General features: G+C 33.1%; 2 protein-coding genes across 2 annotated transcripts; both read right to left on the bottom strand.

The window, feature by feature from the left end:
* Window positions 1-2,291: 2,291 nt before the first annotated feature.
* Window positions 2,292-7,093, bottom strand: LOC110730965 (acetylajmalan esterase-like). Its single transcript, XM_021910813.1, has 5 exons — window positions 6,666-7,093; window positions 5,650-5,862; window positions 4,091-4,239; window positions 3,350-3,623; window positions 2,292-2,560 (listed from the first exon to the last, which is right to left on the bottom strand). Exons 1-5 carry the CDS (start codon window positions 6,940-6,942, stop codon window positions 2,334-2,336), a joined length of 1,140 nt encoding a protein of 379 aa, XP_021766505.1. The 5' UTR covers window positions 6,943-7,093; the 3' UTR covers window positions 2,292-2,333.
* A 5,385-nt stretch (window positions 7,094-12,478) lies between these two features.
* Window positions 12,479-19,726, bottom strand: LOC110730958 (acetylajmalan esterase-like). Its single transcript, XM_021910805.1, has 7 exons — window positions 19,318-19,726; window positions 17,838-17,994; window positions 17,274-17,453; window positions 16,820-16,872; window positions 13,816-13,911; window positions 13,181-13,454; window positions 12,479-12,960 (listed from the first exon to the last, which is right to left on the bottom strand). Exons 1-7 carry the CDS (start codon window positions 19,375-19,377, stop codon window positions 12,722-12,724), a joined length of 1,059 nt encoding a protein of 352 aa, XP_021766497.1. The 5' UTR covers window positions 19,378-19,726; the 3' UTR covers window positions 12,479-12,721.
* Window positions 19,727-20,076: the final 350 nt, after the last annotated feature.

Here is a 20,076-nt window from a genome sequence, read left to right as displayed (position 1 = left end):
TACTAGGACTATGAACCTTCACATATTTAGATTGAATTGAAATATCGAAATTAAATTAAGGGAATGACTAGTTACCTATGTAATTATGATGTTTGTTCGTCGTTGTTCTAGCTGATATATTCGGTCCAATTTTATCCAAATCGGATTTTGTATGCTCAGTCCAATTTAAACCAGATTTGTGATTTTAAACTTTTTATTGAATGATTTCACTAAAACAAAGTGTAAATATATAGTTTTATAATTAAACCTTCACTAAAAAAATATATTATGTACTTTTTTCAAAGTAAATCACGTCACCGGTCAGCATTATTAGGGTTTAGACTAAAATGCACCAGGAAGTCAGAATCAATGTTTTCAAGAACCGAAGTCAGAATTATAATTCCTCAATCTTGTCCAAACCCTATCTAGAATTATAATAACCTAAATATTTTCTCTTGTGAAAATAGAATATAATTTTTGGGATCAAAATAATTTTTGCAGTACCTGAAAAGATATATGGAACAATTAGTACTAGCTTGTAAGAATTAAATATCCAATTTGGGTATAAACTACTGTACTATATAAGAATATCAACATCAAATGGAACATTATTTTTGAAAAAGGCATTAAAAAAAAGGAATAGAAGAGTAAAATAGAAGATTAGATATTCCAAGTTGCAAAAAGTTTTCTTCTTCAAAATTAATGCTTTAATTATTATGCTTTTGGATTTGGATTTGGATTTGGATTTTACATGAGAATCAAAGATTCTTTGCCCAGACGTAAGTTGGATCACACAGACTTTATCATTGGATAAGCCTTTTTATTTTTAATTTTTCCAAAAGTCATAATCAAACTTAAACCCTTTTCACTTTAGGCTTAGTCCAAAAGTAGCTCACATTATAGGACTTTTATTTTCACTTTGTCAGGCCCAATTTCTTAAGGGCTTAATGTGTTTTTTAGACACTAGAAATTTGGCCTTTGTCACTTTGTGTTATCAATTCATGCAAATTTAGTTTTTTTTTTCCCTCTTTATGTGATTAATGCCCGTGTACACTTTTCTGTTTTTTTTTTTTTGTTTGTTTTGTTTTTTTAATCGAACCGTCTACAAAATATGGTTGATTTACGGAGTACAATATAAGATAATGTTCATATGATAAAAAAAAAAAAAAAAAAAAGTTAGACTTAAAGCAAGTGATACTCATGTTGGTTCATGTTTGCGTCGTGCTGGATTGGGTTAGGTTAGGTTCAAAATTTTCACACTGGCTTCAAGCCATATTAGAGCCATATGGCCCATATTGTCGTTTCAAATAAGAGGTTGTTAACTCCATTTACCCGTAATCCAAATTATAATTGAAAAATGGTGCACATTATTATTATTATTATTTATTTATTTTATAAGAGGCTGCAAGGCGATTAATTATTATTAAAGAAAGAACAATAATATGCCGCTACAAAGTCTGAATAACTTGGCAGCAAAAAAACAGTGTCTGAAAAAACTAAAAGGCACTCCCCCACCCAAACTCGAGTAGAATACTCAAGAGGGCTAAGATGTGCTATTACATAAGCAGCCTCATTTACTTCTGTAAAAACATGAGAAAAAGAAATTGATCTAAAGTTACTTGAAAGCAAATAAATCTCACACCCAAGTATGAGCCATCCGCCCATCCACAGAACTTCTTGGTGCATAGTGAGCTCTAATGGGCTAAAGAAGTAAAGTGGGCACATTGATTTGTGTAGTGGGCCTCTTGTCTCTAGTCTAGCCTTGTTTTCCAATAAAAGTGTTCTGGCTAAATTCCATTTTTTTTTTTTTTATATGGCGAAATGAAATAAAAAATATTATTAAGAGGACAAAGCCTCACAATCAGCCATTACAAGGCTAAATTCTAGTTAAATTTAACGCGCTATATTAAATAATGGAAATATCTACAAATTAAACAATCAACTAAATTGGGCCAAAAGCCTAATAGAGCAGTTGATTTTATGATTAAGTAGTTGATTACGAATTTACGAGCATAACTATTGCATAAATAACACTAAAACTTTTACATATGAATATCACATGATCCAATCCTATCAATTTTATACCTAAATGATGACATATTTCAAAGGACAAATTAGTTCCATTATATGCAATACATATAGCCTTAACTTTGAAATTCGTGCAAACTTGTAGGTCCATTTTCTTGGATCGTCCAACATAGGCCATCGATTATTATCAATTACAATCTCGAAATGTCAATGGAGCTTAAAATCAAAACATGGCTCTTAAATTGACATTAGCCTAGATAGAATATCAAATTGTGATATCTGAATAAATCATAATCAAAAAGTGTAATAATTTATTGCCTTTTCGATTAAGGATGAAGACGTTTTTGAAGTGTAGGTACAAAATTTCTCAATAACCATCTGGCTACATTTTTGTTTCCCTCTTGAGTCATATGAATTCCATCCCAATTTACTGTTTTACTAGGATCTTGACAAACTGGAACTCCAGGGCTTCCGCAACTTCTTTTTAGGTCATAATTGTATGGATTGCGACCAATTGCACAACAAGCCTTTTTCGATCCATTTCGCTCGAATCCTGTATAAATAAATTTTGAAACCTTTAGTCTTTTAGTAACAATCCAAAGACTAATTAGATTAACAATATTTCCTCTGTCCTCCAAATGTTAAATTTTGTGGAATAAACTTTGAAAGTGAATGGGGAATTATTAGAATTAACAATATTTCCTTTGTCCCCAAATTAAAGTTAGTCCGTTACATATACATACCTGTATGAAATTTTATGGAATAAACTTTGAAAATTGAAAGTGAATGGGCAATTATTATTACAAAGCCTTTCAAAAAGTCCAACCACAAAAATAGTATAACGTGATAATTTGGCAATATATGATGGCATGTTAGTTCCAATTAATACTTCATTTTTACATATTGTCTCATGTATTGTCTAGGCATTGGAGTATGGACCACTCATGGAATCAATCACGGGTCTAAATCCCTCTTGTGAATTGTGATTGATTCAAAGGAAATATTGTCACACCAACTTTTTAATTTATCTTTTTCCATGGTTACAAATTAGTTATGTTTTGAGCAAAAGCTTGAAATTATAGGATGTGTACAAAGTCAAAGCTTGCAATGTTGATACACCATACTCCTACTAGTTTTGTAAGACTAGAACATCATTTGGTTAGGAAAATGTAAAATATGGTTTGGATATTGATGATATAGTGATATATAAATATAGGCTTTAACCTTATAGTATAAATTATCAACTTGATTAGAAATAACGTAAGATAGTAATACCTAATTATTATTGTTTATTATGTTAAGAAGGGATTAGAGGGGTGCACAAATTGAATAACCAGTTTACCTAATCGAGGAGCATGACTAATGACCCATGTCAAGGCAGAGTAGTAGTCTCCATATGCAATGGCAACACCCGGGTGTTCGTGTTGCACCTCTTGGATGGCTTCTATTAAAAGATTATTGTGATACTTTGAAAAGTCGTTGTAGTCTTTAAGGCATTCAAGTTCATCATACTTCGATGCATCACTGGTAGCAAATTTAACAAGATAAAGAGGCACACAACCAATGGGGAAATTCCCGGGCACCACAATATTAGTAGCCCCAAGCCGAATCACTTCCTGCAATATAGTCAAGAGAAAATTTGTGTTCAATACTACACTCTTCAATCCGAATTATTAACGCTAAACACACTTATTATTTAAGGTCATCCCGAAAAAAAGTGATGTAGTTTTCTAATACAAAGTATACTAGTACTCAATGATAGCATTTTCACAAAATGGTAGGTAAAATTAAGTACGTGATTAATGGGAAGAAGATATATAATCATTACTATGTCCCAAGAATAATCATAGTAATTACTAACCTTAGCAACATAAGGTTACTTATCCAAAAGCAAGCCCAACATTTCACAATAAGTTTATAGTACACTCATCTCAGTACACACGATATTTGATTGTGACACATAATTTTAAAGAGATTAGGATAATCTGACAACTTGTAAGTCTTAACACAGAGAGAATATTAACGTGAAATGTGAATAACTAAAGTATTAATTTTATAAAGTAGCAACTTTTGATCAACATACCTTAACTGCATCTTTAATGGTTTGTACAACGTGAGGGACCAACTGGTATACTTCTTCCAAAGTTCTGCCTTGGAAGAAAGCGAAATTGTAGTCATTGCCTCCAATTTCTCCCATTAATACCAATGATTTTTGGAGTTTTTCTCTGATTTCTGCAACCATGCATGCAATTACAAGGAAATGTCATTAATAAATAAATAGACATAATTCTTTGTGATTTAGGACTAGTTAATTGTATTAATTTCTTCATGTGATTACAATATACAATGTCAATATTCTTTAGATCGATCATAAAAGTTTGTGAACTTTTAGGATTGCTTTAGTCAAATTTCTGATAGCGTAAAGGTAAATTATCATCTTTCCCTAAGTTTTTGTTATTTATATTTCTCCCCGTGAAAGTAAGTTGAAATTACGACAAACTTACGACTAATTCAATGTTATTGAATGTTCAATATATTTGCCTTCTACATAATTTTAACTTTCATACGCAATATTTTTTTTATTTTTTTGACAACAATTTTTTTCTATTTTATATTCCCTCGGTCCTTTTTTGTTAGCACCATAGACCTACTTTTTGTGAGAACTTTTTGAATTATATGGTGCAAATAATAATGGATGAAGGGAGTATAAAGGTATGTCAAAAGACTTTTAACTTGTCAATTAGTGTAAGAATATAAATGTGTCCTGCCATTTAAAAAAAAAAAAAGATATAAATGTGTGTTCTGCAAAAATGTGTGTCCTTAAAATTATGGCACTTTCAATTCATAAGAAACGAAGTTTTTCAAAGATTTGAAAATTAAAAATCTTTAACTTCTTTCCACATTAAATTTGGTGCAAGAATATGTCATACTCCGTACACAAATATCTGTAAATATAAACACTATCATAAATAAAAGTGGCTCTCCAAAGATTTGGAAACCCTACAAACAAGAACCTACCAAACGCAAGCTACAAGTATTACTAATTTAACAAAAATGATTTATGGAGTACTCCATAATAAATTGTACGATTATTTATGAAAATTACGCGGTATTCGATCTTCATAACTCTTTTGTACCACTCAATATTATATCATTTATAAAAAGTTATACTCCCTCCGTCCCTTAATGATAGTTCCTTTTGGCCAAAATTTTAGTCTCCAAATGTTCACCCCATTTGTTTTTCCCAGCAACCATTAATATTGATTTCTTACTAAAATTCCCTCCAATTTGCAACAATATTTGTGCAAATTTAGCTTTCTCATGTAAACTTTGCATTTTCATATAGTTTTATTACTTTCTCTCTCTACTTTTTTGCATACGCCATGTAAATTTACCTTTTCAATTTACTTTTACTATTTATTTAGGTTTCTTAATTCCCGTGAAATTTCACCAAAATGGACTATAATTAAGGGACGGAAAGAGTAAACATTATTTAGGCAAATATTAATGATAGGCATTGACAAAATGGTACGTAGTATATAATTTGGTACCATGCAGTCATGCATTAGTGTTATTTATTACTGATGACAACAAGAATAGTCAATATTGTCATCTAATGGTACGTTGTAGCGTAACACGTACCTATTGGATCGGAGAGAGTAGAGTAGAGGAGGGATCTAAACCAACGTAGTTGCATATCCAAGTTGCTTTGTGTAAGAGGTAGTGATACATTTCGAGCAGCCAAAGCGGCTACGTCGAGAGCAGTAGCGCCAGCCACGGCGAAATTGGCTCCGTAGGTGAAGTCACTTCCTTTGGCAAGATATGGGTTCAGCAGTGGTAGGTTAAAGTACATAGCTACCATTCAAATAAATTAACAACAGTTAGTTAGATTGAGATGTAAAAGTCCCACAAAATTATTCTAACTCATTGACTAATTTCTGAAAGAGAATTCTTACTTTTTTTGGTAGGGGGTTGGGAAAGTGAAATTTTTTTTACAAGTTGTTCAATTTAAAAAGTTGAAACTTGCAATATATTTTGGACTAATATTTGGTTGTAGGTAATTATATAGTTAGTTAATTAATTAGTTAATGGTACTTAGCTACTCCTTAGATTTCTTATTATTCTTCTCGACTTTTATGTTTTTCACAAAACATTCTACTTTGGAAAAAAAAACGAGGAAAGTACTTATCATTAATTTAACTATCTCATCATACTCCATATCATTTTAAAATCGCGATTCTTATCCTTTACTCTTGTGTATCAAGAGCTATAAATATAAATGACACAATTTATTAAGAAACGGGTTGTTCAAAAAACTTAAAATATATATTATAATCTATTAAACTATTTACTCCATTTCCTTATAAATTCAACTTAATTTAAAAGAATAGATTAGGTTTTTTTTACAAGGAAAAAGTTAATGGAAACACTTAGAAATCCAAATTTGTGCTTTGTATAATGCAATGAAATAACAAAAGCAGCAGTTTTGAATATATCACTACCCTTTCTTTATCTTATTTGTAAAGAAATAAAGGACAAATATAGTTCAATATGTTCTAATATGATAAGTTGTATGCATATTATCACAATGGAATGAAAAAGAAAAACAGAGGAAATTTGAATAAAGTGTTAAATGTACGGGTGTAAATGAAACATACCAAAGTAATCCACCATAAGAAGACCATCGGAACAACGGCCGGTAGGGTGGTGGAAGTAAGTTTGTCCATAAGGAAGCCTCGCGAAAGCGGTCTTTGCACCGGTAGACTCCCGGATTAAGTTACCGGTATCGGAAAGCGAGTCGCCAAATTGGTAGATGGCTTCAAATTGCATTGTCATGGGTGTTGCTCCTTTGCTTCTAAGGGAGGTTTGTAAGACACCTTGACATGTAATGATAAATGCATATAGCATGCACAAATACAAAGAGAAGTGCCTCATTATTATTGTTGTTGTTATTTTTATTGTCTAAGTGGAAATATATAAATTCTAGTTATGACTTGGAGTGAGTTGGGAGAAGTGAAATGAAAGAAGTGGATTTTATAACGGAAAAAAAGGAATGATTTTGGTCAGAAAAAATGATTGTTTTTTATTTTCATGATTATGGGAAGGCATGCTAAAAAAAATAAAAATTAAAATCAAAAATTAAAAAAATTTATAATATTTAATATTATTATTTTTGACTTTTTTGTAGGAAGGCAGGTGTTATTTGGTGGGTTGACTTTTATAGTAAGATGTACACATGCTACTCCACTTCTTTTTAGCGTATGATTAATTTTAACATATACATTCACAGAATGGGCATGCATATTTTTAATGGAATAATAATGGTACCTTCTAAAATGCTAGCTGAACAAAACCAATAAAAATCATATTATATGAATTAATATATACATATATATTAACCTAACTACTAAACTAAGTTGTTTTGTGACTCACTAGGTCTTTAAAGCAATAAGTTGGTGAATTACGCTACATCAAAATTATATTTGTCTGGCACAGAGCCACAGAGTATGTTAGATTGATTGAATTGTTGAGAATGATCTAACATAGCTAATGGTCTAGTGTCTAAACATTCATGGCACTTTATGGAGTTGATGTTTGATAAAACTTTAGTTTGGCACTTTCCAATTACAAGGATTACTAAGATTGTGTTTATATAACCAGTAGTTTTATTTTAACTCGTTGTGATTGTCATACGACACACGGTACACGTCGATTTCTAAAGAAGAAAATGCTCACTTTGTTGTTTAAACGTTTTAGATAATTATACTTAGTTGTCATGATTTGTTTTCATTAATTCCATATTGATATGATGTTTTAAAGTTTTAACTTTTCATTTTTATTTATTGGAGGAATCCCGTGTAACACTCTTTTTAATTAAGCTGAATCGATCTGCTTAATAAAAATTGTTATTTATCTTAAATAGGGTAAACATCGTATATTTAAGTCCCATACATTTAATTCATCTATCAAACTTGGTCCTAGCTAAATTATTATAGATGATGGTATGTGCCTAGGTTATCATTCTTATCAAGTAACCAAATTTATGATCAATCATGATCATAGTTAGTAGTTCCATACTTCCATACCCCTTCCATCCACTCATTTTAAGATGATTTGATTTGTGTCACAAAATCAAACTGGATTGAGAAATATTTTAATATTTTTAAATAAAATCGGATAAAAATCATGCCCTATATAATTCTAATGTCCAATTTATCTATCTTACTTAGGCTTCAATCATTTTTTTAGATAATATTGATGGAATATAGGTTCGAGTACCATACCAATTGTCATAGTTCCTTGAAGGCAACACCATACCATAAAGAATTAAAATAAACTCCAATTAAAATTAAAATAAACTCCAATTACATGTCAATATGCCATCATGATCGTAGGATGTTAAAATTTTTAGATGCGTTACTAACCAGGTTTTATTCACACAAACGTCATGCTCTAATTAAATTCTTAATTTTCATTTTTTTAGCGCTCCCTTTACTTTTTTTAAAAATAACAAATAATATCCCATAACTTCCACAACATTATTATCCTTTACAAGTTTGATATATCCCGTGCATTAGCAGTTTAGCACAATAGCACGCATGTGGTAAATTCTAGTATTCATAGAATAGAAAGTGGGTAGTCTTTGATTCACATTAGACAACTTAAAACTAAAATGCTAGCCATTCATTCAATTCAAAGCACTCAAAGATAATGTTTTGTTAATGGAAGAAGCTCAGCTCCATGCTTTTAGGTACAGCTAAAGCTTAGAGGGAGACATGATTAGTTTTTTGGGGCAGTTTTTTCTTCCACTAAACGAAATCATCATAAACATAAACTAACACATTTTTATGTGTCACCGTTTCATTGGCTCTAACAAACCAATAACAGGCAAATATAAGTACATATGATATAGTAGTAGCAATATTGGGGAAAGAGCACTTAATTCATATTAACTTATCTAAATGACTTAATTATGATGATTTAGACCTATTAAACTTATATAGTATAATGATTAATGGATTTTATGGTGTACCATCACTTCCGCAAATTACTGCATGCATTCTTGGGCAACCAAACTTACACCTACCCTTTTTCTTTTCTTCTTTGATTTATTTATATTATTTATTATTTTAATTATATTGTATTTTTTATACTGGTATTTATTTTGTTCGATAATTTTAAGCTAAAGTCACACTTGTTTTGTCTTCAAAGGTCAAAAAAGGCAAAGTCTAAAACAAAATGTACTATTGAAGCAAATTTGTGGGAACAGAATCTGATTAGGATCCACACAAAACAAAGGCATAAGGAATGGCTTTAGCATTAATTTCCAAGTCAAAATATTCGTCCATATAATAGTAAAAGAAATTTTATCCTTTTTTTCTTTTTCTTTTTTTTTTTTTTTTTTTTTTTTTGTAAAAATTTATTTAAAGAAGAAGGACCATAATAAGCTAACATTTCTCACAAATTAGTCAACCAAACTAAATAGGTCAATGCTTAAGAGTAAAAAGAGAGGCAAGGTATTTAATCCAAGCTAAGTCTGATAAAATATATAGGTCATACTCATTCCATGCCTAGCCTATGAAGTGACTTGGTTTAATTTAGGCATGTTTCAAGCTATAGAGTACTCTACTAACAATTTTGACTATTAATATACGAAGTACATATATAATATTCTATTAATAATAAAACTTATTCTTGTAAGAATTTGAATGAAACTAATGGCCTGTCTAGAATTTCATTTGAAATTCTGGATTTGGCCCAATTATGTTGTTTAGATATGCTTAGAATTTGGGAATTGAAATTGGCCCAAATCCAAGATTATAAAGAAATGAGTATTTTTTGATATATTGAAATTCCAATCCTAAACCTGTCATTTCAAATTCTAATATTCATCAAAAAAACCCAACTCTCTTTCTCTCTTATGTCGTACACAAGTTTCATCATCCTCATCCCCAATTTTTTCTCTCTCCTAGGGTTCTTCACCATTGAAGCATACACAAGTTCTCTCGCCCCTCCTCTATTGAAGCAACCTTCGAATTTCTTGCTTGACCATTAGAGTGTACCCTATTTAAAATGGCTGAAATTTGATCGACCATTTTCTAAAATTTGATCGACCAATTTCTGAAATTTGCAACAGCTCTTCGAATTCTCCATTGAAGCGGCATGCGAACTTTCTCTCTCCTCCATTGAACCAACATTGCAACTTGATACCAACATTGTAGCAAGCAAAGCAAATTTGGGGATTTAAGATTAAGGAGGAGAAAGAAAAAATTGGGGAAGAGGATGAAACTTTGGGAATTTAAGATTGAGCAGAGGAAGAGATGAAAATTTGGGAATTGAAGATTGAGGAGGAGAGAGAAAGGAAATTTGAGTGAGTTAAAAGTGTAATTTCATTTGCTTAATTCAAAATTTCACTCATCTCCAAACATAGGTTAGAATTTGAAATTCTGGAAATGAAATTATGATATTTCCCAAAAACCCAATATTGAAATTGAATATCAAGATTTCAAAATTTGAAATTCAATTTCATCATTTGAAATGAATATCATGTTTCCAAACACAACCTAAGGGTAAATACAAGTTTCTCACATGACATTTTCGTAAATAACTTTTTTATTAATGTGGGCTCCATAATTAATGGTGATTAGATAAAGTTGTTGGTTTATTATGAAAATACTATTTAAGAAATAATTTTTTTGATTCTCACTATGAGAAACTGGGGCAAGCTCACTAACTAATCCAAATATATTTTTGCATTATAGCATATTTACATTGTAGTATAAATTCAATGGTTGTGACTTAAAGAATAAATAAAGGATAATTTGGATGTACTTGAATTTGGCTTTCTATAAACTAGTCTAAGTTACTCTCTAATCTAATACTATGACGATAATATAAGATGATTTAAGAAATTGATTCTAATTAATTAGTTTTTGTCACATATTTATTACTCCCTCCATACCTTAAAGATTGCTTCATATAATAAAAGCTAATGCTTAAAAGATTATCCTATACACTTTTGGTAAATTTCCCCGCAATCCCACCTGCTCTTCTATCCTTATCAATAATTGTGTCAATCTATGTTCTCTAACTAGCTTCCTTTTTTTTTTTGAATTAAGATTGATTTATAAATAAAAAGTCATACGAGATTTACAAAGAAATTTATATCTAATAAATACATGACAATTGAATAAAATAAAAACATCATTTCAGCAAAGTATATACATTATACACAGTTCGCTTTGTTTCTTATAAAAGTAAAGTTAAGAATTCAGGGTAATCTTTTAGGGATAGAGGCAATGTATACACAGTATTGTATAATTGATGCTGCTTCCGTTGGGCCTTGGTACACATGCGTGTGTTGCGCCTATAACAAAGGTGGGCTTCATGATGTGTTCATCAACTAGGCATTTGTATTTAGAATCACGGTCCATCTTTTCAGCATCAACTTTTAAAGTAGCATGTTTTGGTCTTCAATTTCGTAACCATATGGGGTAGGGCAGGACAACTTTTTTTTTATTTTTTTTGTAGGCAATGTATTTTATATTTATATTTATATTTATAATCCTGATGCTATTATTATATTATTATTACTATTATTATCCGAATTTTATTTCAATTTTTTTTTGGGGTGATGGTGCATTTTATTCATAATATAATGTTATTATTTTTATGATAATCTGTTAGTCTAACACAAGTTTTAGCGTTAGTGTTTAATATAATCATTTCCTCTATTTCTTTTTAGTTGTATCACTTTTCTAAAATGAAGTTTTAAATTAGTTGCATCACTTTCCTTTTTAGTTAATTAATAAACTCTCTCTATCTCTCTCATTTTCAAAAATTTTCTAAGAATCCGCAATTTATAAAGTGATGCAACTAAAAAAATGGAGAATGTAGTTAATTACACCTCGTTGAAAAAAATCTTACGCTATTTATGTGATAAAAAGAATTAATCAAAGTTATAGTGATAAAGAAAAATTATTGTTCTTGATAAAGCATGAATAATTTTTCACTTATGAAGATCCAAAACCAAATTGGATGTTTGCAATAGTCAACTTAAAGTCATTCTTTATTCTTCGCTTTTACGAAGACAAAAGTTTGGAAGTTATGACTTTCATAATTTGGTAGCCTTTATCTTCCTTTGTTGGCCTTATTTTTGTTGACCATATGTTAATTTACTTCATATAAGAATTTATATGAACTAATTTTGCTAGAATTAAACAAAAAGAAGGTATATACTTCCTCAGTTTTTTTTAGTTGCATCATTTTAATTTTTACGGACTCTAGGTAAATTTTTGAGTGAAGAGAGTTAGACAAAAAAAAAAAAAAGGCACATGTGGTACGAGAGAAATATAGAGAATTTATTAGTTAAAAAGGAAAGTGGTGCAACTATTTGAAACATCCGTTTTAGAAAAGTGATGCAACTAAAAAGAAACGAAAGAAGTATATATAACAATTAACAAGGGAACGATTTAAGTAGTGGGTAAGATCCAAGTTTTTTCACAATATAAAAGCATACAAAAAGAATTGAAGGTGTTAATCTGATTAAATTGGTGAACAAGAAAAACATACTTGTATTGTGTGCTCACAAAATTAATTAAGCAAATTAAAGTCTATGTAGTAGCAAATTAAGAAATGCACTAAATAATTATGGTTGAACATACATAAGAGGTGTATCCTTTATTTTGGCAATCTTTAATGTAATTTGTATAAATCACTGTCTACTACGACGTCTTCGAATATGTTTTTGAAGTGCAGATACAAACTGCTTAATCAATTGTTGTCCAACATTTTTGTTTCCTTCTTGAGTCATATGAACTCCATCCCAACTTACTCTTTTACTAGGGTTCGGACAAACTAGAGCTCCAGGACTGCCACAACTTTTATCACCGAAGTTGTAAGGATTATTACCGGTTCCACAACAAGCCTTTTCAGTGCCACCTTCCTCGAACCCTATATAATATACATATTCGTTAACATACTTCACAACCAAACAACGACAAGAAATTAAACCTAAACTTTTTTTCTGTATGTACTTTAACCAAATATCGGCCACAAAAGACCAGTTAAGTAAATGATAAGTGAATTACTAAGTACAATAAATGATAAGGCTAAAAACATTAGTTAAAAATGGAATACAGTGTGATAATTTTTAGTAAGATTCAAACATTACCTAATTGTCGAGCATTGCTAATGACCGAAGTCAAGGCAGAATAGTAGTCTCCATAGACGATGGCTACATCCGGGTGCTCGTTTTGCAATTGATTGATGGCTTGTAGTAATTGCTGATTGTAGGACTTTGCGAAGTTATTGTAGTCAATTAGGCAATGAAGCTCATCATACTTTGAGGTATCATTCGTCTCAAATTTAACAAGGTAAAGAGGCACACATCCGATTGGAAAGTTCCCAGGTACCACAATATTAGTAGCCCCTAAGCTTATCACTTCCTGAAATACATAATAATCAAGCAAAGAATTAAGAACATAGTTACATTTAATACGTGATATTAATTTGCACCACGTAATTTTTGTTTATGCAATGGCAACAAAAGAGCTCTAAATTATATGACCTAATTAAACCTGAGCTATTGGAATTTGATCATAAATGAAATTGACTTGACATGAACATATATAACATGCCCGAAAATTAATATATGACTAATATTGATTTTATTATCAATAGACACAATTATGTATATGGTTGTAATGAAATATATTGACCAACATTGTCCGAACATGACCTAGACCAAATTGATCCAAACTGAACTCGATCCAAATATATTCTAAGTCACTTGTAGATTCAACTTACCTCGACTGCATCGTGGATGGTCTTTATAACTCCTGGAACAAGCTTATATACTTCTTCGATCGTTTTTCCTTGAGAAAAAGGACCATTGAAGTCATTGTGTCACGGTCCGGGAGTTTGGACCCCGAAACGTGCGGCGCGCTCTAGCCTTTTGGCAGCAAGAACGCTAGCCTTGAGCGGAAGAGGGGCTTGTGAGCACAAAGCAACACAAGCGGGTAATAGAATCTCAGGAGCACTTACGTCTATCTGGGCGACGGAGTGCGGGTGGTCGGGGCTTGTGACGGCCGATACTTCAAAGCGGGCACAAGCGGGTCCGAACCACGAGTCCTTAGCGCATCAAGTTGGGTTGGAGGGGAGCTAATATGCAAGTAAGACACAATATCTATAAAGGTCTAACAACAAACAAGCATAAAAGCAAGGCAACACTTGGTAGAAGGCTTTAAGATTTCATTAATCATTCGCCCTCTAAAGAGCTTTAAATGACATACAAGGAGAATCCCTAGTGAACACTGATCTGACAGTAACACAATAATGGGACCTTAAGCTAAGAAAACATAACCTAAACTCTAGGAAAGCACTTAAATGGAATCTAATACATCAAAAGGAGTTGGATTCTAACATCCTCCCCCACTTAAGCTGTCGACGACCTCGTCGACTTACAAAAGTTACAATCAAAATTAGAAAACCCTAGACTATCTCAAGTTTCGGATGCGCCGTTGGTGCGGCTATCTTCTGGAATCTTATCTGACTCTTGAGCTGGATCTTCTTTGTTGAGAAGGAGCTTGTCTCTAGAGTCGCTCGGCTCGAACATCTTGTTGAGAGTTTCATCTCTAAATTTCCTCCTGGGAGTGGAATCTGTTGAATTAAGGGGGACAACTGCTTCCACCATCATCTGTTGGGGAGCTGCTTCCTTGAGACTGTGGTGGAGAGCTTCAAGTTGTGGCTGGTGCCTCTTGGGTGACCATTTTCTTTGTAATCCCTTGCACGCGCCCTGCGTTGTTTGCTCAACCACTGTTTTTCCTCCCTCTTGGGAGGTTCTTCTTTGGTGTCTCTTTGGTGTCTCTGGGCTCGTCGCTCTTTGCTTCAAACCTTGTGACTGATTTTGGTTTTGGCGGGTGTGTATCTGGGATGTTTCCAACTCCATGGGCTTCATCTCCCGCTTCTCTAAGTTTCTGGTGCGAGCTTGTTTCTTCGATGTTGCCTTCTTCTCAGGCTCCATCACTCGCATTGCCAAAAGATATCGAACTTCTGGTTCTTCTTGAGGTGCTATCATTCTCATAGCACTCAGGCGTCGTATGGAACCCATCCTATATGTGGGCTCCTCATCGCTGCTAGTCTCTTTTGTGGCCTCCTGAACGGACATGGATGACAATCTCTTTTGGATCTTGTCAAGTTCTTCTTTATGCTCGCAATCCCACCATTTGTGTGGACCTCGACAAAGTATGCAGTTTATTGCCCTTGTGTTTGCCGAGGATGCGCCGACCCTCGAGTTTCCTGAGTTGTGGGAGGGGGTAGATGTTTGTCTCTGGGCATCACCTCCTCCACTTCTTCTATGATATGTATTAATGGTGTTGGACGATACTCGTGAGCCGTTCTCTGTACCCTTTGGAGAGCTTGGAGACGGACTGTTAGAGCGTGTTGACGTCCCACTTGAATCCTTCTCGGATTGACGACCCTTCTCGACTGAGTAGTCCATCAATCTCTCAGCAGCACACATAGCAGCAGCGAGGGTATCAATATTCTGCCTCAAAATCTCTCGCTGTGCCCATTCCTTTAGCCCGTTGACAAAGTTGAACACACGATCTTTCTCATTCATGTCTGTGATGTCCAACATTATCGCCGAGTATTCCTTAACATAGTTGCGAAGAGAACCCTTCTGGCGGCACTCTTGCAACTTCATCCGTGCAACAAACGCTGTGTTGACGGGGTAGAATTGTTCTTTGAGTTCCTCTTTGAACTCCGCCCATGTATCAATCTTGATCCTTCCTGCTTCGATGTCTGCGTGCTTGGTGCGCCACCACAGCTTAGCATCTTCGGACAAGTACATGATGGCAGTATCCACCTTCTGATCGTCACTTAGTTGACATATTCGGAAGTACTGCTCCATGTCGAAGAGGAAGTTATCAACTTCTTTCGCATCTCTAGCGCCACTGTAGTCGCGAGGTTTGGGCGGCTTTATCTTTGCCGCACCAACACCCAGTGCGTCTCTGCCCACAACGCGCGTTAAGGTAGCACATTTCTCAAGTGCTTCGTCGGCTATTCCTTGAACAAATTGCAATTGTTCGCGGAGGGCATCTCTGTCAGCCATCAATTTCACAATTTGCTCGGCTTGCTCGTGTACAATGACTTGGAGCTCGGCCCATTTGTCCGCCTTCTCCTCGAGCCAAGCGAACCTTTCTTCTACGAATTCCATCTTCGTGTAGCCCTCCTTGGTGCCTACACGGGTTGCTTGCGACGAGGTTTGAGCCTCGGCTCTGATACCAACTGTCACGGTCCGGGAGTTTGGACCCCGAAACGTGCGGCGCGCTCTAGCCTTTTAGCGGCAAGAACGCTAGCCTTGAGCGGAAGAGGGGCTTGTGAGCACAAAGCAACACAAGCGGGCAATAGAATCTCAGGAGCACTCACGTCTATCTGGGCGACGGAGTGCGGGTGGTCGGGGCTTGTGACGGCCGATACTTCAAAGCGGGCACAAGCGGGTCCGAACCACGAGTCCTTAGCGCATCAAGTTGAGTTGGAGGGGAGCTAATATGCAAGTAAGAGACAATATCTATAAAGGTCTAACACAAACAAGCATAAAAGCAAGGCAACACTTGGTAGAAGGCTTTAAGATTTCATTAATCATTCGCCCTCTAAAGAGCTTTAAATGACATACAAGGAGAATCCCTAGTGAACACTGATCTGACAGTAACACAATAATGGGACCTTAAGCTAAGAAAACATAACCTAAACTCTAGGAAAGCACTTAAATGGAATCTAATACATCAAAAGAAGTTGGATTCTAACACATTGCCTCCGATTTCTCCCATAGCACCAACGACTTTTGAAGTTTTTCTTTGATTTCTGTTATCATGCAAATACGTACGTACAATTTTAGAGGACAGGAAGGCATGTTAATTAAATGTGTGCTTTGATAATTTATTTTTAAAATAGTTATCCAAAATTAGTACTCGTAATTTAACCCAACAAAATATTATTTAGTACGTACCAATCATTTATTAATTACTACACACTTTACAAAATATATTATGAAATATTTTTACGCCAAAATTATGTTTTTATTAAGGAATCGGATCAAAAAGACTTAATTAAATAATGAAAATCTTAGGCGATCTTTTAGATTAATTTTATAATCTGGAGATATGTTAATTATTTTTACGTACCGATCATTTTCTTGAAAAAAATATTCCAAACTTGTTCATGTTAAAAAAAAAAAAGGAGTGCAATGTATATAAAGTATGTACCTGCCGGATTAGAGTAAGTAGAGTTGAGGTGAGTTTTAAACCAATCAAGCTCCTTAGCTAAGGAATTGACGTTGAGTCCACCATTAGCAGTAGCGCCTATTATCGCGAAATTGGCTCCGTGGGTGAAGTCGCTTCCGGTGGCTAGATATGGGTTCAGTTGTGGTAGATTGAAGTATGATGCTATATCACGAATACATTGAAATAATTAGGTAGTCGATCAAAATTACCAAGTTAAAAAAGCGCAAGTATTGGGTGAGATGGTCTCGCCCTAACATATTCTAATATAAAATTATGCTCTAATAGGGTAACAAGTTTTATAGTTTGTAATATTTTAGTTTGGGACGGTATAATATATATATATATATATATATAAATCACGTTTCTCATTATTTGCAACAAAGGGGCTGAGTATTAGTTGTGATGAGACATATACTTATAAAAATTCTTTTATTGCAACTAATAAGAAACGGAGATAGTATATAAAATAAACAACAAATAAATTTGAGGATACACTATACACAACGTATTCACATACGTATATGTAGGTAAGTTAATGAAGCATACCAATGTAATCCACCATGATAAGGCCGTCGGAGGCACGACCCGTTGGTTGTGTGGTTTGACCATAAGGGAGCCTGTTGTAGACGGTGTTGCTGTTGGGCTCTAGAACATAGTTGCCGGTGTCGGAAAGAGAGTCACCAAATTGGTAGATGGCATCAAACTGCTTAGCCAAAGAAGTTAGCGGCACTCTTTTGGTTCTAAGGGAGGCTCCCAAATCATTGGGAGTTATAGTAGTAGCACAAGCACATACAAGTATTATTGAGGAGAACAAAAGAAATTGCACCAACACGTAAAATAATACTTGCTTCATTGTTAATTTTGTTGTTAATTAATTTTGTTGATTAACAATTTGCATGTGACTGTTTTTATAAGGGCCAAAACAGTATTATTTAGGTAAAAAGCATAATCAAAATCTTCTGTTTAGGAAATTACAGGTAATATTTGCAATTTTGTCAATTTATTATCATAATCTGAGGAGTGTTATATGGCAATTTCTCCATATATTTTCTTACTAAATTAAAATGTGCATGGAATCATATCATATCAGCTTGTTTTTGTGATTTTATTTGGATAGATTCCGTGCACAATTATATGATAATGATACGATTTTTCTATATTTCTATGGATTGGAGAGATTGCCATATAATATTTCCTCATAATAGGAAAAAAAGCCTCATATTATAGGGCAATCTCTCCATTATTGCCTTTTATTTTGTATGATATGATATGATTAGCTTCCTTAATCGCTTTAATTAGTTTAATTTCCTTCTCCCGAAAAATATAAAAGCCTCATATAGTGGTTTGATTTATTATACTTGTATTTAGCTGTTAATTACAAAGATTCATAAAGGCTATGAGAAAGACTATCTTGATCTGAACCACCACCCCTCACATATCAATCCAATCTGAATGCTGCTTTATTTGGTATAATATTTGCTAATAATTTGCTTGACTAATAGAAAATATGCATGGTATAATAAGAGAGAGTGAGAGATATCTCAAGTGGTTAGAGCTTCCCTCTAAATTTCAGGAGATCCTGAGATCGATTCTCACCACCCGCCCTTGTGCCTCTCTAAATACCAAAAAAAATATGCATGATAATAATACATTTACGTTGAAACTAGTAAAATCTAATAGTACAGATACGTAAAAGCAATATTTGAACTCCATTACGTTTTTTGCGGTCAACATTTGAAAACTTTGACCACTATGAATCCTCATTAATCTATAAGAAATAATAATATAGTCAAGTGGAATCTAGCTACATTCGTTACATTTTCTAGTATAAAAATATCAACTTTTAATAATTTGGAGAAATTTAAATTATGTTTTAAGGTGTATTATGGAGACTGAAAATGCAAATAAGGCAAAAAATTAGAAACAAAGGGAGTAATAAGTTAAAATTATACATTGTATTAAGAATTTAAGATTAACAAAATTAGGTATGTGCTACCCGAAAAGTATAAGAATTTGGAACACTTACAAGCTCACATGATGTATCTGAAAACCAATTGATGATGGGATGTGTTGGACCTTGTGTCATGACCAGTGATAGCGTAAAAAGTGATCTGCACTATAGACAAGTGAGATTTCATCCTATAACCATTTGTCAATAAGGAAATGAGTTTAATGCTTGTCAAACCAATTTATCCCATTTGGAATGTGGAACTTTTTTTCCCTACACACACAAATGAGAAAGTTCTAACAGAATAATAGAGTGGTTTCTCAAATTTATAAAGTGTTACTTTCTCTCATAATTCTAATGTGTAACAACTAATTCAGATCACCTATGCATAACATGAAATTCAACAATGTTTTAAGATACCCAAATTTGATAATTTCATCGATCATGCTCTTACAATAATAAATAACTGAATCATGTTTTCTGTACCTTTACAAATAGTTTCCCTCCGTCTTTCATTACTTGTTCCTATGCTTTATTTGGATGTGTATTTCTATTTGCTACATTTCCTTATTATTTGGTAAATAAGGTAAAAGAAATGTAAGAAAATATTAGACCATGTTCACTTCACCTTACAAAAATAAAAATAAGTTCAATTTAGTAAAAATAATTTCAGTTCAGTAAAAATAAGTTCAGTTCAATAAAATTCAGTAACTATTAAGAAAAAATATAATAGAAAATCAGTAAAAATAATTTTAGTTCAGCAAAAATAATTCCAATTCAGTAAAATTAATTTCAGTTCAGTAAAAATAATTTGACTTCAGCAAAAATAATTCCAAT

The sequence above is a fragment of the Chenopodium quinoa genome, unplaced genomic scaffold (genome assembly GCF_001683475.1).
Source record: "Chenopodium quinoa cultivar QQ74 unplaced genomic scaffold, ASM168347v1, whole genome shotgun sequence".
Lineage (NCBI taxonomy): Eukaryota > Viridiplantae > Streptophyta > Magnoliopsida > Caryophyllales > Amaranthaceae > Chenopodium > Chenopodium quinoa.
The sequence above is the reverse complement of the archived record's forward strand: the minus strand, read 5'-3'. Positions and strand labels throughout refer to the sequence as shown.